The sequence below is a fragment of the Silene latifolia genome, unplaced genomic scaffold (genome assembly GCF_048544455.1).
Source record: "Silene latifolia isolate original U9 population unplaced genomic scaffold, ASM4854445v1 scaffold_596, whole genome shotgun sequence".
Taxonomy (NCBI): Eukaryota; Viridiplantae; Streptophyta; class Magnoliopsida; order Caryophyllales; family Caryophyllaceae; genus Silene; species Silene latifolia.
Window position 1 is genome coordinate 6033 of NW_027413505.1, and position 13186 is coordinate 19218.

At 40.2% G+C, this 13186-nt stretch overlaps 1 protein-coding gene across 1 annotated transcript; it reads right to left on the minus strand.

Annotated features, from left to right (window-relative positions):
• Nucleotides 1-5854: 5854 nt before the first annotated feature.
• On the minus strand, nucleotides 5855-6502 carry LOC141639908 (uncharacterized). Its single transcript, XM_074448888.1, has 2 exons — nucleotides 6109-6502; nucleotides 5855-5964 (listed from the first exon to the last, which is right to left on the minus strand). The coding sequence occupies exons 1-2, from the start codon at nucleotides 6500-6502 to the stop codon at nucleotides 5855-5857; spliced, it is 504 nt and encodes a 167-aa protein (XP_074304989.1).
• Nucleotides 6503-13186: the final 6684 nt, after the last annotated feature.

A 13186-nucleotide genomic window follows, 5' to 3' on the forward strand; every position in this document is an offset into this window, starting at 1 on the left:
TTACTTATCCAAATGAAGCGTGTGACCACTTGTTGAAAAGCTAACATCATTTACTTTCATTTTAAACCGTAATCACACCAAAACTAGCCATATTTTTGAAGATATTTAGCTTTTAAATCAAATCAACGAATCTGAAATGTCAGGAGTGACTTTAACTTGCATTTTGAACATATACCCATGTCCCTCCTGTATCAGAAACACTCACGAACGATCAATTGCCTTGAGAGTGATTAAGGGTGATTAGAGGAGTGAAGAACGTAGTTTAGGTTTTGGTAAAAAGAATAGAAACTGTTAAACGAGGTTTATATAATCTTTAATCACCCATAATCAAACCGCGGAAATTAATGTCGTCTGACCGGTTACTCGGTCGAGTACCTGGAGTACTCGGCTGAGTACCCCTTACTGGGGCGAGTATTACACTACTCGGCCGAGAGTCTTCCTGGACAGTAGCCTGGCCAGAAAACACTAGACACCTTACTCGGCCGAGTTAGCTCTATTCGGCCGAGTAAGCTAGACTCATAAAACCGTGGTATTACAGTCTTCCATCCTTAAAACGAACTTCTTCCCCGATGTTTATACCATACCCAAAAGAAAATGATACAAAGCAAAACTAACTACTCGAAGACAATATCCACAACTACTCAGAATAACCACTCACACCGACTATAAAAATCAAAAAACCTCATCCCAAGCACAAAGATACCAAGAACACAACAATATTGACCTCAAACTTACTCAAAACATGCATGCGACCATCTCCCACCCCCCCCCCCCTCTTAACAGACAACGGTTACGTCCCCGTAACCAAATATACCTGATAAAAAAGGTGAGGAATGCGTTCTCTCATAAACTCCTCTGGTTCCCATGTGGCCTCTTCCACATTGTGATTAGACCAAAGTACCTTAAGTAAGACGGTTTTGCCATTCCTTGTCTTGCGTACCTTTTTATCCAAGATCTCCTTAGGAAACTCTGCATAAGTTAGAGACTCATCCAACTCTATGTTCTCAACCTCAAGCACATGCGATGGATCACTTACATACTTCCGGAGTTGCGATACATAAAACACGTTGTGGACCCGATCAAGCGATGATGGTAAAGCTAGCCGATAAGCTATTTCACCTACCCAGTCTAGAATCTCATAAGGGCCGATAAACTTATGACTCAACTTCCCTTTCTTGCCAAACGTCATCACTCCTTGCATAGGTGACACTTTCAAAAGGACCTTGTCACCTACCGCGAACTCAGTGTCCTTGCGGTGCAAATTTGCGTATCTCTTCTGTCGATCCTCAGCTACTTTCATCTTTTGGCGAATCAAGTGAACTCGTTCAATCATATCATGCACCGTCTGTGGCCCCAAGACCATGGTCTCTGCACTATCATCCCAACACACCGGACTCTTGCACTTCTTGCCATACAAATCCTCAAAAGGTGCCATCCCAATACTGGTGTGGTAGCTGTTATTGTATGAAAACTCGATCAAATCCAGTCTATCTTCACAACTTCCACCAAACTCCATGGCACAAGCTCATAACATGTCCGCTAAAGACTTGATAGTCCTTTCGGTCTTACCATCTGTTGCAGAATGAAATGATGTACTAATCTTTAAGGTAGTCCCCATCAAGTCCTGCAACTCTTGCCAAAACCATGATATAAACCTCGTATCTCGATCCGACACTATATCCTTTGGTACCCCATGTAACCGAACCACATGCTTCCTGTATCCCGATGATAAAGTGAGATGACTTTGTTAAACGGTCTACGATAACCCAAATCATATTGTTACCTTGCTGAGTCCCTGGTAACCCCACGATGAAATCCATATAGATCGACTCCTATTTCCATTCTGGGACCTCAAGTGACTAAGTTTTACCTTGTGGTCTTCATTGTTCTCCCTTTACTCTTTGACAAGTTAAACATCTAGCCACGAACTCCGCCACATCTTTCTTCATACTAGGCCACCAAAACGTCTTCTTTAAATCTTTATAGAGTTTGTCACCACCCGGATGAACGGAATAAGGAGTGCAATGAGCCTCTATCATGATTAGCTTCTTCAAGTCCACGTCACTAGGTACACACCATCTCCCATCAAAATAAACACTCCCATCTGTGTGGATAGAAAAGCTCAAAACTGTGCCACTCTCTACCCTTAACTACCACTCTTAAATCTTAGGATCAAGTTCCTGTTTCTTCTTTATGTCATCATACAAGTCCGGTTCGATAGTCAAGTCACCGATGGCATCACCCTATCAAATCATATGGATCCCCATCTTAGACATCTCATCCCTAAGTTTCATCAAAGACATAATAGTACACAACGAATGTACACTCTTCCTACTCAAGTCATCCGCCACCACATTAGATTTCCCCTCATGATAGATGATCTCTATGTTGTAGTCCCTAATCAACTCCATCCACCGCCACCTGCCGCATGTTTAGCTCTTTCGTGTGTAGATGTATTTCAAGCTCTTACGATCCGAAAAGACCTTAAGATCGCCCCATAAAGATGGTGCCTCCAAATTTTTAGGGCAAAGATAACTGCACCCAGTTCTAAATTGTGAGTAGGATAGTTCTCTTCATATGGTTTCAGTTGCCTCGACGCATAAGCGATAACCTTCCCATTCTGCATCACAACATAACCTAAACCATTCTTTGAAGCATTGTTATATACCTCAAAGTTCCCACTTCCCTCAGGTAGAGCTAGGACAGAAGTTGTGGTCAAACGCTCCTTCAAAGTTTGGAATGCCATTTCACAACTCTCATCCCATCAAAATATGGTCTCCTTCCTCATCACAGATATTATAGGTCCGGCGATCTTAGAAAATTCTTTCCTGAACCTCCTGTAGTAGCCAGTTAAACATAAGAAATTCCAGATCTCAGCAACATTCTTCGGTGCTTCCTAGTTTGTCACTGCCTTAATCTTACTAGGATCCACCGACACACCCTCTTTTGATATCACATGCCCAGAAAAGCCAATTTCTCTAACCAAAACTCACACTTAGATAGCTTGGCATACAACCGATTATTTCGCAAGGTCTTTAGTACTAACCTTAGGTGCTCCTCATGCTTCTCCTTAGTCTTAGAGTAGACTAATATGACATCAATAAAAACCACCACAAACCTATCCAAGAACGGACTGAAGATCCGGTTCATAAGGTTCATCAACATTGTTGGTGTATTAGTTAACCCAAAAGGCATCACCATATACTCATAGTGACCATACCGCGACCGAAAAGCTGTCCTTGGAAAATCCTCATTTGCTATCCTCAACTAGGGATAACCCAACCTCAAATCGATCTTAGAAACACTTCCGCGCCACTCAGCTGGCCCAAAAGATCATCAATCCTTGGCAAAGGATACCTGTTCTTCACGGTGACATGGTTCAACTCTCTATAGTCGATGCATAGCCTCATACTCTCGTCTTTCTTTTTCACTAACAAAACTGGTGCACCCCAAGGTGATACACTAGGTTGAATGTATCCCTTTTCTACCAACTCATCTAGGTGCTTCTTCAACTCTTCCAACTCTTTCGGTCCCATCCGGTATGGTGCTATAGATATAGGTCTCGTTCTCGGTTTGAGTTTAACACTGAAGTCGATGTCCCTCTTAAGAGGTAACCCCGGTATCTCATCTGGGAAAACATCACCAAACTCTGCAACCACTGATATGTCGGATGCTGATGGCTCCTCTACGCTCATATCCCTCATATGGCAAAGGATTAAAGGGCACTTCTTCCTCAAAAATGACTTTAAAGTCATTACCGCGATCAACTTCATCATAGGTTTTACTATGAACCCCTTATATCACACCTTGACTCTCTTAGGCTCTTTTAAACACACCCTCTTTTGCCGACAATTTATCTTAGCCTCATATTTGCCCAACCGGTCCATCCCGACGATAACCTCAAACCCATCCATAGGAAACTCTAACAGATTGACCGATAAGTCTACTTCCCCCAGCATCATAGACACACCTTTATACAACTGAGAACATGACATCGACTCTCCCGAAGGTATAAACACACTATCTTTTACCAGTTCATATTCTACCAATCCCATAGCTAAGGCATGACTCCTAGATACGAAAGTGCGGGTTGCCCCAGAATTAAACAGAACAAAAGATGGCGTGTTATGAATAAGAAAAGTACTGGTAACAACGTAAGCATCATTCTCGCTTTCCTTGCCCATCATAAAAAGTTTCCCACTGCTCTTCTGGCCTCTACCCTGAACCGTGGTAGTCGAAGTAGTCGGCTTGGCTGCCGAGTTCGGCGTCACGCTATTGTTCGGACGCTGATAGGATCCTCCATTATTGTGGTTGTAGCCGCCATTGTTGTTTTTCTGTCCTCCACGATTACCCCACGACCCAGTTGGCCTGTTACTGGCAATGCTCTAGCTTGGAGCATGGGAAAAGTTTCCCTGATATGTCCCTGGAAAAACCCCTCCTTCTCTAGCATCACTTGTACACTAATACCTTTTATGACCCGATCCACTGCAGTTGAAAGAGGTAAGATTGGAGTTATCACTAATACTCCGGCCTCCTCCTCTTCCCCGAGCTTGAGATCCCCCTACATAACTAGATCCCGCAGAAAAGGTCCTAGCGTGACTGTAACTGCCCTTCTTGTGACTCGACTGGTTGCTGCCCTCACTCTCAGCCTTTCTTTTTTCTGCATTACTTTCCTTAGCCTCCTTGGCCAAGTCCACTAACCTCTTAGCATGCCCTGCCCTTGCGTAAACCTCTTTCAGATCCGTGAGTACCCCAACTGGAAGTCTATCCATGATCTTCAGTGCCAAAACCTTTTCAAAACGAAGGGCCAAACTCCATTGTCCTAGTTCCATATCCTCCGCATATCGTGACAGCTCTATAAACCGGTGATAGTACTCTATGACGGTCATGTTATCAGCCTTGGAAAAGGAATTAAACTCGGCTCTCAACTTATGGCGAATGTGTTCTGGCACAAAGTGTTCTAGACCATGATCAAATGAATCTCCATGAACGCTAAAGTCGTCCATGAAGACTTTCACACTCTTCTCTAGGAAGTCGGCAAATATAGACATCATGCACCTTTGAAAGGTGTCGGGTGCGTTATACTACCTGAATGGCATTCTTCTATATGCATACACTTCTGTGGGTCACGTAAATGTTGTTTTCTCTTGGTCCTCCGGGTCGATGGGTATTTGGAAAAACTCCGAGTAGCCATCTAGGAAGCAATAATATGCATGTCCCGCCAATATTTCCAACATTTGGTCTATAAAAGGAATAGTGAAATTGTCCTTGAGGGTGGCGGCATTCAACTTTTGGTAGTCTATGCACATCCGCCACCCGGTCACCGGATGGGTAGATACATAGTCCCGTCATCTTGTTCAACCATGGTCACCCCTCATTTCTTGGGGACCACATGGACGGGACTTACCCATCTACTATCCATGATTTGGTAGATTATACCCGCCTCAAGCAATTTCAAAACCTCATTTTTCACAACTTTCGCCATTTTCAGGTTTAATCTTCTTTGACCTTCAACCGTGGGCCGACTTCCTTCCTTAAGAGTAATTCTATGCATGCACAAGCTTGGATTTAATCTATTGATGTCATCAATGATATACCCCAATGCCTTTTTGTTAATTTTTAGGACTTTTAAAAGATTTTCCTATTAAACCTCGTCAAGGTTAGCACTAATGATAACCGGATAAGTCTCTCTCTCACCTAGAAAAGCATACTTAAGTGAGGGAGGTAAAGGTTTGAGTTGTACCTTAGGAGGGAGCAATCCCTCAACCTTCTTGATCACTTCATCATCAACATCAAGATCCTCATCCATGTCCTCATCATGGATGTTAATTTGGAAGGCTTCTTCTATCTCGGATTATTCTTTAGCCACTTCTTCAACAACCTCATCAATAATCTCAATTGTGCAAGCTTGATCTAGCATTGGCTTTTTCACGAGGTTAGACAAATTAAACTCGATAACGTCGCCTTCAATTATAAAAGATAGCCTCCTGTTTCTAACATCAATTAACACTCCTCCGGTAGCCAAAAATGGTCTACCTAGGATAATGGGGGTGTGGCGATCCTCCGGAATATCAAGGACAACGAAATCGGAAGGGATCTAATATTTACCTACTTTAATGGGTACATCTTCAAGCACCCCCATATGGCATTTGATAGATCTATCCGCTAATTGAAAAATTATATTGGTGGGTAAAAATTCATTCATCCCAATTTTCTTTGCAATGTTTAGAGGTAACACACTAACACTAACCCCTATATCACATAAGGCCCTTGATATTGGAACATTACCAACTATGCATGGGATAGAGAAGTTTCCTAGATCACCGAGCTTGGTAGGCATTTTGTTCATCAAGACCGCACTACAATCCTCGGTCAATGCCACCAATTCTTGGTTACCTAAGGTTCTCTTCTTTGACAAAACATCTTTTAGAAACTTTGCATAAGTTAGCATGTTTAAAATCACCTCGGTAAAAGGGAGAGTAACTTTAAGTTTATCCAACATTTCACAAAACTTTGAATACTTGATGTTCTCCCTAGACCTTATGGCTCTAGAAGGATATGGGATATTAGTGATAAGTTGGCAGTTAGAGGATACCTTTGTAGATGATGCATTGTTTGTTACCTTTGTATGAGGTTGCACTAGAATTTCCTCACTAACCCATTTCCTCCTCACAAGGAAGGTCTTGTACAAACCCATCAACATCTTTTGCCAAAGGAGCCTCCTTACTCGTTGTTGCTTCACTTCTTACCCTTCCTTTCTTGGTTTGACTCATTCTTGCCGGGGCAGCCATTGGTGGACTCTCTCTCCCATCATTCATTACCATTCTCTTCCTTTTTGGATCAACTTCAACCTTTAGATCTTTGTAAGGGTCTTCAAGTTCCAACCCACTTCTCAAAAGCACCGCACGTTCTTGGTGATTAGTTGAGGCATCTCTTGAATTTTGTCCTTGAGCTAGCAAGCCACCCGACGGTCTTTGAGGGCTCGATAATGCTTGGGAGGCAACTTGGGACTCTAGGTTCCTTTGGGAGAGTGTAATGTTCATCTCTTGTTGTGTAGCATTGGCCAAGTTCTTCATATCTTGGGAATGTGTTGTTGCCATATTCCCCAACACCTTCAAATTGTTGTATTGCGTATTTCCCATGGAGCTTCCTTGTTGTGGTGGAGGTTCTTGGAAGGTTGATTTGCCAAGGGAAGAGGAAATCCATAATCATATCGGTTGTTTAACCTTGATTATTTCCTCTAAATCCTTGATTGTTGAAATTCGAACATTGGCCTTGGTTAAGGCCTTGGTTGTACCTTTGGTTCCCTTGATTATTATGATTGAAACTTGGATCTTGGTATCCTTGGTTGAAGTACTGGAACAAAAAATCCAGCAACGACAAGCAGCCCTTCACCCGGTTTTGGTCCTTCATCAAAATTGAGGTCCAAAGCCTCTTCCTTGGCCTAAGTCATGAAAGCCACGTCTAATATGGACATTTTGGAGAATATGGAAGAACTTTGTCTAGTATTATTAATCCTAAAAATGAATGAATCAAAAATGAGCTTAAGAGCACTTCTAAGCTATCCGGATTAGCACGGTTTGAGGAGCAAGTACAATGTCGCTTTGCTTTCAACCTTGCTCTTTTGATCAAGCAAGCTCTAAGGGATTCTTGTGGAGCCTCTTGGGACTCTTCCTACGTCAGTTGGGGTCAGAAAATGAAGAACAAGAAGTCCACTCTATAATTAAATAAGCAAGAGCAAGCAAGGATAGTTATCTTATTAGCTCATCTACTTTATGTTTTATTACATTCTCTTTATTATTTCAGCTTTGTTCAGTTTGTGTAAGGCCTTGGGGCTGTGTTTTGTCTCATTTTGGCATGCCCTTTGTAGCCCTTAGATGTAATTTGGATGGCTAAGATTGTATTGCTTTGGTCTATATAAACCAAGCAAATCTAATGAAAACATTCGGATTTGATTGAGATAAAAATACAAGTTTGAAAACCAAGTTTTCTACTTTAATTCTTTGCTTAGTGCTAGAAGATCCTCCATTGCTAAGTGCTTGGAGTTGAGTGATTCCTTTGCTTTGTGCTTGGATTAACTCCTAAGCTTTAGTCTTGGCTTAGTGCTTAATTCAAATCATATCCTTTCACTCAATTTCGAACATTTGAGCAGCCTGTTTCGAATCCTAAGTTACTCAATTCCAGTCACTTTTTAAAGTCCATTTGTATGTTTAATTCCCACTTTTCTTAAAGTATCACGTTATTGTCCAAATTGGTATCAGAGCCCGATTATAACACAATTACATCTTGTGTTAATCTTGGGTTAAGCCTTTATGAGTTCATTATACCCTAACTACAACAAAAAACACAAAAAAACAACCATGAGTGAAGAGAAGCTTGCCGGAATTGAACAACAAGTAACCCAACTTTCTGGAAAATGTGACTTGATGTTGGATTCCTTCAACACCATCATGGCTAATATTCCAACACCAATAAGAGGAGGGAGTCCACCACGAGGTATGGTAGAGGCCGTGCTTTCATGGGAGGAGGAAGAGGTCAAGATGTCCAAGAAGAGGAGCCATTTTCAGATTCGGAGGACCCCATGGCCGAGGCATTTCAAGAAGAGCACAACAAGGACTTAAAGGTAGAAATTCCTGATTTTCATGGTAGCTTAAACCCCGAGGATTTGTAAGATTGGTTTAGGACCATTGAAAGAGTCTTTGAGTTTAAAGGTTATTCGGATAGCAAAACTTTTAAAGTTTCAATCTTGAAACTCAAAGGCTATGCTTCCCTTTGGTATGAGAGCTTAAAAAAATCAAAGGATAAGGGATAGTAAGGAACCTATTAGGTCTTGGTTAAAACTGAAAAAGAAGTTTAAGGAAAAGTTTGTGCCTAAAAACTACACGCAATATATTTTCATTAAGCTCACACAACTTAAACAAGACCAACAACCACGTGAGTCATATCTTAGAGACTTTGAACAACTTACCTTGCAATGTGAAATCAATGAGAAACCCGAACAAAAGATTGCTAGGTTTGTGGAAGGATTGGATACTAAAATTGCCCATAGGGTGCAAATGCAACAAGTGTGGTCCTTTGATGAAGCCGTAAATTTGGCAATGAGGGTTGAGAAATTGGGCAAGGGGAAAGCCACCACCAAAAAACCACCCGCCAAAACAGCCCCTAACCAACCCTCAACCGAAATCAAAATTGATGGACCCACTTCCCAAACCAAAACCCCTACCCTTGACAAAGGCAAAGCACCTGAAACCTCACAAAAAAAGACCATGCCACACAAAAAATGCTACAAATGCCAAGGTTATGGTCAATTTGCTAAAGAATATCCAACCAAGAGAGCCCTTAGTAGTTTTGAGGTGGTTCATTGGGGTGATGATGAGGTCCTTGTGTGTGATGAGGATGAGGAAGAAACGGGTCATGTGGAGACTGATTTGGTGATGTCGTATGCGGGTCTTTGCTTGGTTACTTGATAGATTTTATATTTACTCCTCCCACAAGTGTACGGTTTTACCCGTTGTGGCATTAGGAGGGTCGAACCCTAAGGACGTAATTATGGCTCTTAAATTGGTTGTTAGCCTCTAGTTTAGTTCTAGCAAGGCGATTGACTAATTAAAGGACTAACTAGCAACTAAAACTAAAATAAATAAAGGCTAGAAGATTTCTAAAAATGATTGAAGATAATAATTAAGGGGACTAGGGTGTTGGGTTGCTAGTGTACACAAGGGTCAACTAGTAGGCCTAAATCAATAGTCACCAAGAAGTAGGGTCGGGGAAGGCTCCACCTCTCGGTGTGAGTCGGTCCCCAGGCCAAGGGAAGTCAAGCCCTCGCTTAGACTAACCAAGACCGAGTAATTATGCACACTCCCACAAGTTAAGGCTCTCACCTTAATAAGTCAACAAATAGACAAATGCTAGAATCCTCATTCTAGAAATTCCACAAACATTTGGTGTGCACAACTACTCTAAACCAATTACTAAATGGTTTCCACTAATTCAAGCCAACAGTTGGCCCAAAGAGTCCACAATTGGTCCCCCTTTACCATAGTAATAAGAAAACTCACACATGCTAAGGGTCACAACAACAACAATTGAAGAAGATAGCATAAAACTAGCAATAAGAGACATGATATGAAACCAATAAGTTAACTAGCAAAATCAAACATGTAATCAAATGAAAGGAAATTAAATAAAGATGAGAATTATACCATTACTGATTAAAGGTGGAAACTTGGATTGATATAAGGAAGATGAATCTCTTCAAGTCTTCAAATTACAACCCAATAAGTAGATGTAAACTATTGGAAAGAGTAGATCTAACATAAACTAAAGAGTAATTAGACTATAATTAGGGAAAGATTAATGCTATGAATAAGAAAAAATTACAATTGTAAACAAGTTTTTCTCTCTAAATAACCCTAGATATTTTCCCCAAATGAAACTTAGGTTTTTAATCTAGGTGTTAGCTATTGATATGAAGGTCTAATATAAAGCCCACAAGCTACAAAACACACGAAACTAGGCAGGTGAAGTTCAACCAGATGGAAAAATAAGTCAAAATTGCAAAATTTGACGGAGGGCGAAATTTTGCTCGGCGGGTGAAAATTTTACCAGACGGTAGAACTGCTTCGTTTTCAGCTCCAAAATGCTTCTTGGCCTTTTTCTTCCTTGTTTGAGTTCTTTTCCACCTTGCCCGGCTTGAAGACTTCAACTCCTATGCTCCACCTCGTGCCCGTAAACGTCCTCCTAGCAAAATGTAAAGTAAAAGGTAGAAAAACCCTGAACTATACTGAAAAGACGAGTCGGGAACGGGTGAAAATTATTTATACTTAGAAGCTGGCATTTTAAATAGGTAGTGGTTGCATGAATTAAGGGGTGAAAGAAGACTAAAATCATTAGCAAAATGGGTTAAAATGTGGTCTTATCAACTTCCCCACATTGGACCCTTGTACGCCCTCGAACAAGAAAATGGAATGACACGACCCTTAATCATGAACTAGTAGCCAAAAAGTTTTATTATATAATCCGAGTCAGGTTTAGCTTCTCCCGTAGCCCTTTCAACTCACAATTTGACACTTATGAGGGAAAGTGCCCTATTGCAAGGCAAGTAAGGTCTTGCTACAAAATTTTGGTTCAAAAGGGTACTAAACTACCAAGTAATGCATAAAAAAGAACGGATCAAAATGCACCTGTTTGCCTTATTCAAGTGGGGTTTCAAAGCGGAATAAGGAGAGTCTATAGTGGAGGATGCCGCCTCAGAGTCGTGTCGTGGTGTCTACCCCCTAAATCTAGCTCAAACAACCAAAAATGCCAACACAGGATGCCTAAGAAATGAATTATACTCAAGGAAAGGTTTAGACATGCTATACTCTCAAGATTGACATGACACACACGAGATTCGACTCTATATCAAGCCCTTGATCAATAAGACCTAGACATCGACCCTCATGGGTTTCACTCGTCTCTCTATTTAAGATTGGGTGAGTACTGTGCAAAATGGAATAAATTCACTCACCTACTACGACTTGGAAAATGATGCTCGCAGTCTAACGTGGTGTTCATTCCTAGTATCAAGCAAGAGATGTAAAACACATGCATGTTGAATCAATATGGGTTTTAACGGGGCTAAGGTCATGGGTGAAAGCGGATTGAAGCAAGCACCGTTATGGGAATATGGGGTTAAATGCCAAGAAGTTGTCAAAATTTCCACGTAAAGCCCGACCTAAACACAACAAATGAGCAATCACATATTCCAACATCTTTAAGACTTTTACTCATTTGGAAAACAACATGAACATGCCCTTATTCAGCAAACATTTTCCATCCCTTTATTGATGTAAGAGGGGTGTAGTTTGACTTTATTTCGATACAACCGATTCACAAAAACTTTTCTTTTCTTTTTCTTTTCGTTTTTCTCCTTTTCTATTTACCGTTTTCTCTTTTGTTTTTCTTTCTTTCTCTTTTTTTTCGTTTTTCATAAAATCTCTTATTTAACAAGACTTGCCCAAATTCACACAAATGTTTCGACTCTTGTAAGTTCAAAATTCCATGAAGATAGGACCCAAATCCCGAAATACACTGAAGTACAAAAAACATGACAATTTCTTGATCAAGGAGAGTTGTTTTTGGAAAGTAGTTGATTGTGTAGGCTTGCCAAATGAAAGGCTAAGGCTCAGATGGGTGACAAAATAGGGGGTCCTAATCTAAAGGCTATAAAAAGGAGTCTATTTGGTAATGTGAGGCTATACACACATAACACGATTGCTTCTAGAATGCATGTACAAAAAGGAACCATCTCTACGATATAAGGAACGAATGCCATGTTTATGCGTTGTGATGTGACTGAAGGAAATATAGATCTATATACATACTAACATACTCATATATGTAAAAATTAATTTGTCATAAAATTAAAGGTGGAACTTATGCATGCAAACTAATTAATAAAATGAGAAAGAAACATGTTCTTACAATGTGATTTCGATTCATATGGGCACAAAAGAGATCTCCTTCTCTTTTGTTCTTGAGCTCTCCAAATGGAAGAACAAGGATTCAAATGTAGAATCCCTCCCAAAAGCATATACCCAAGGAATACATCTTAATAACCAATATTATTTAGATCTAGTAATAATATTAGTTTTTGCTATAAAATTGATACAAAATAAATTGTGTTTTGCTCTTGAAAATTTCGGTCAAGAGATGGAGTAATTTTTGTGAGTTTATTTCTCTAGAATTATCATAAATTGTAGAGAGAGAGCCATTTCTTACACTCGAAATGTTGTATATCAATTATGAATGAATAATATTGAAAAAGAAAAACTCTTCTTCTTTCCTTAGGGTGGCCGAAATTTTGGCCTTGGGTAGCATGCCCAATGCCTTTTGTTTTTGCTCTTCTCAAAAGCTTGTAGGGTTACATGGCTAGAGATTAGGCTTTAATAATTATGTTTTCTCTTATTAAAATAATCAACATAATTTTTCCACTAATACTCCTTCTAATTTTCGGTACATACAAAATAAAATGGAAGGTCCATTATATTTTTGTCATTTGTCAATTGTGACATATGTGATATGTAACTTGACATGTGAATTTGTAATGTATTTTCAACATATTAAAAATCAACATACTCATAAAATATGTCATTTACAAAATCGACTAGTAATTCGTAATTACTTGTACCAAAATGTTCCCAAA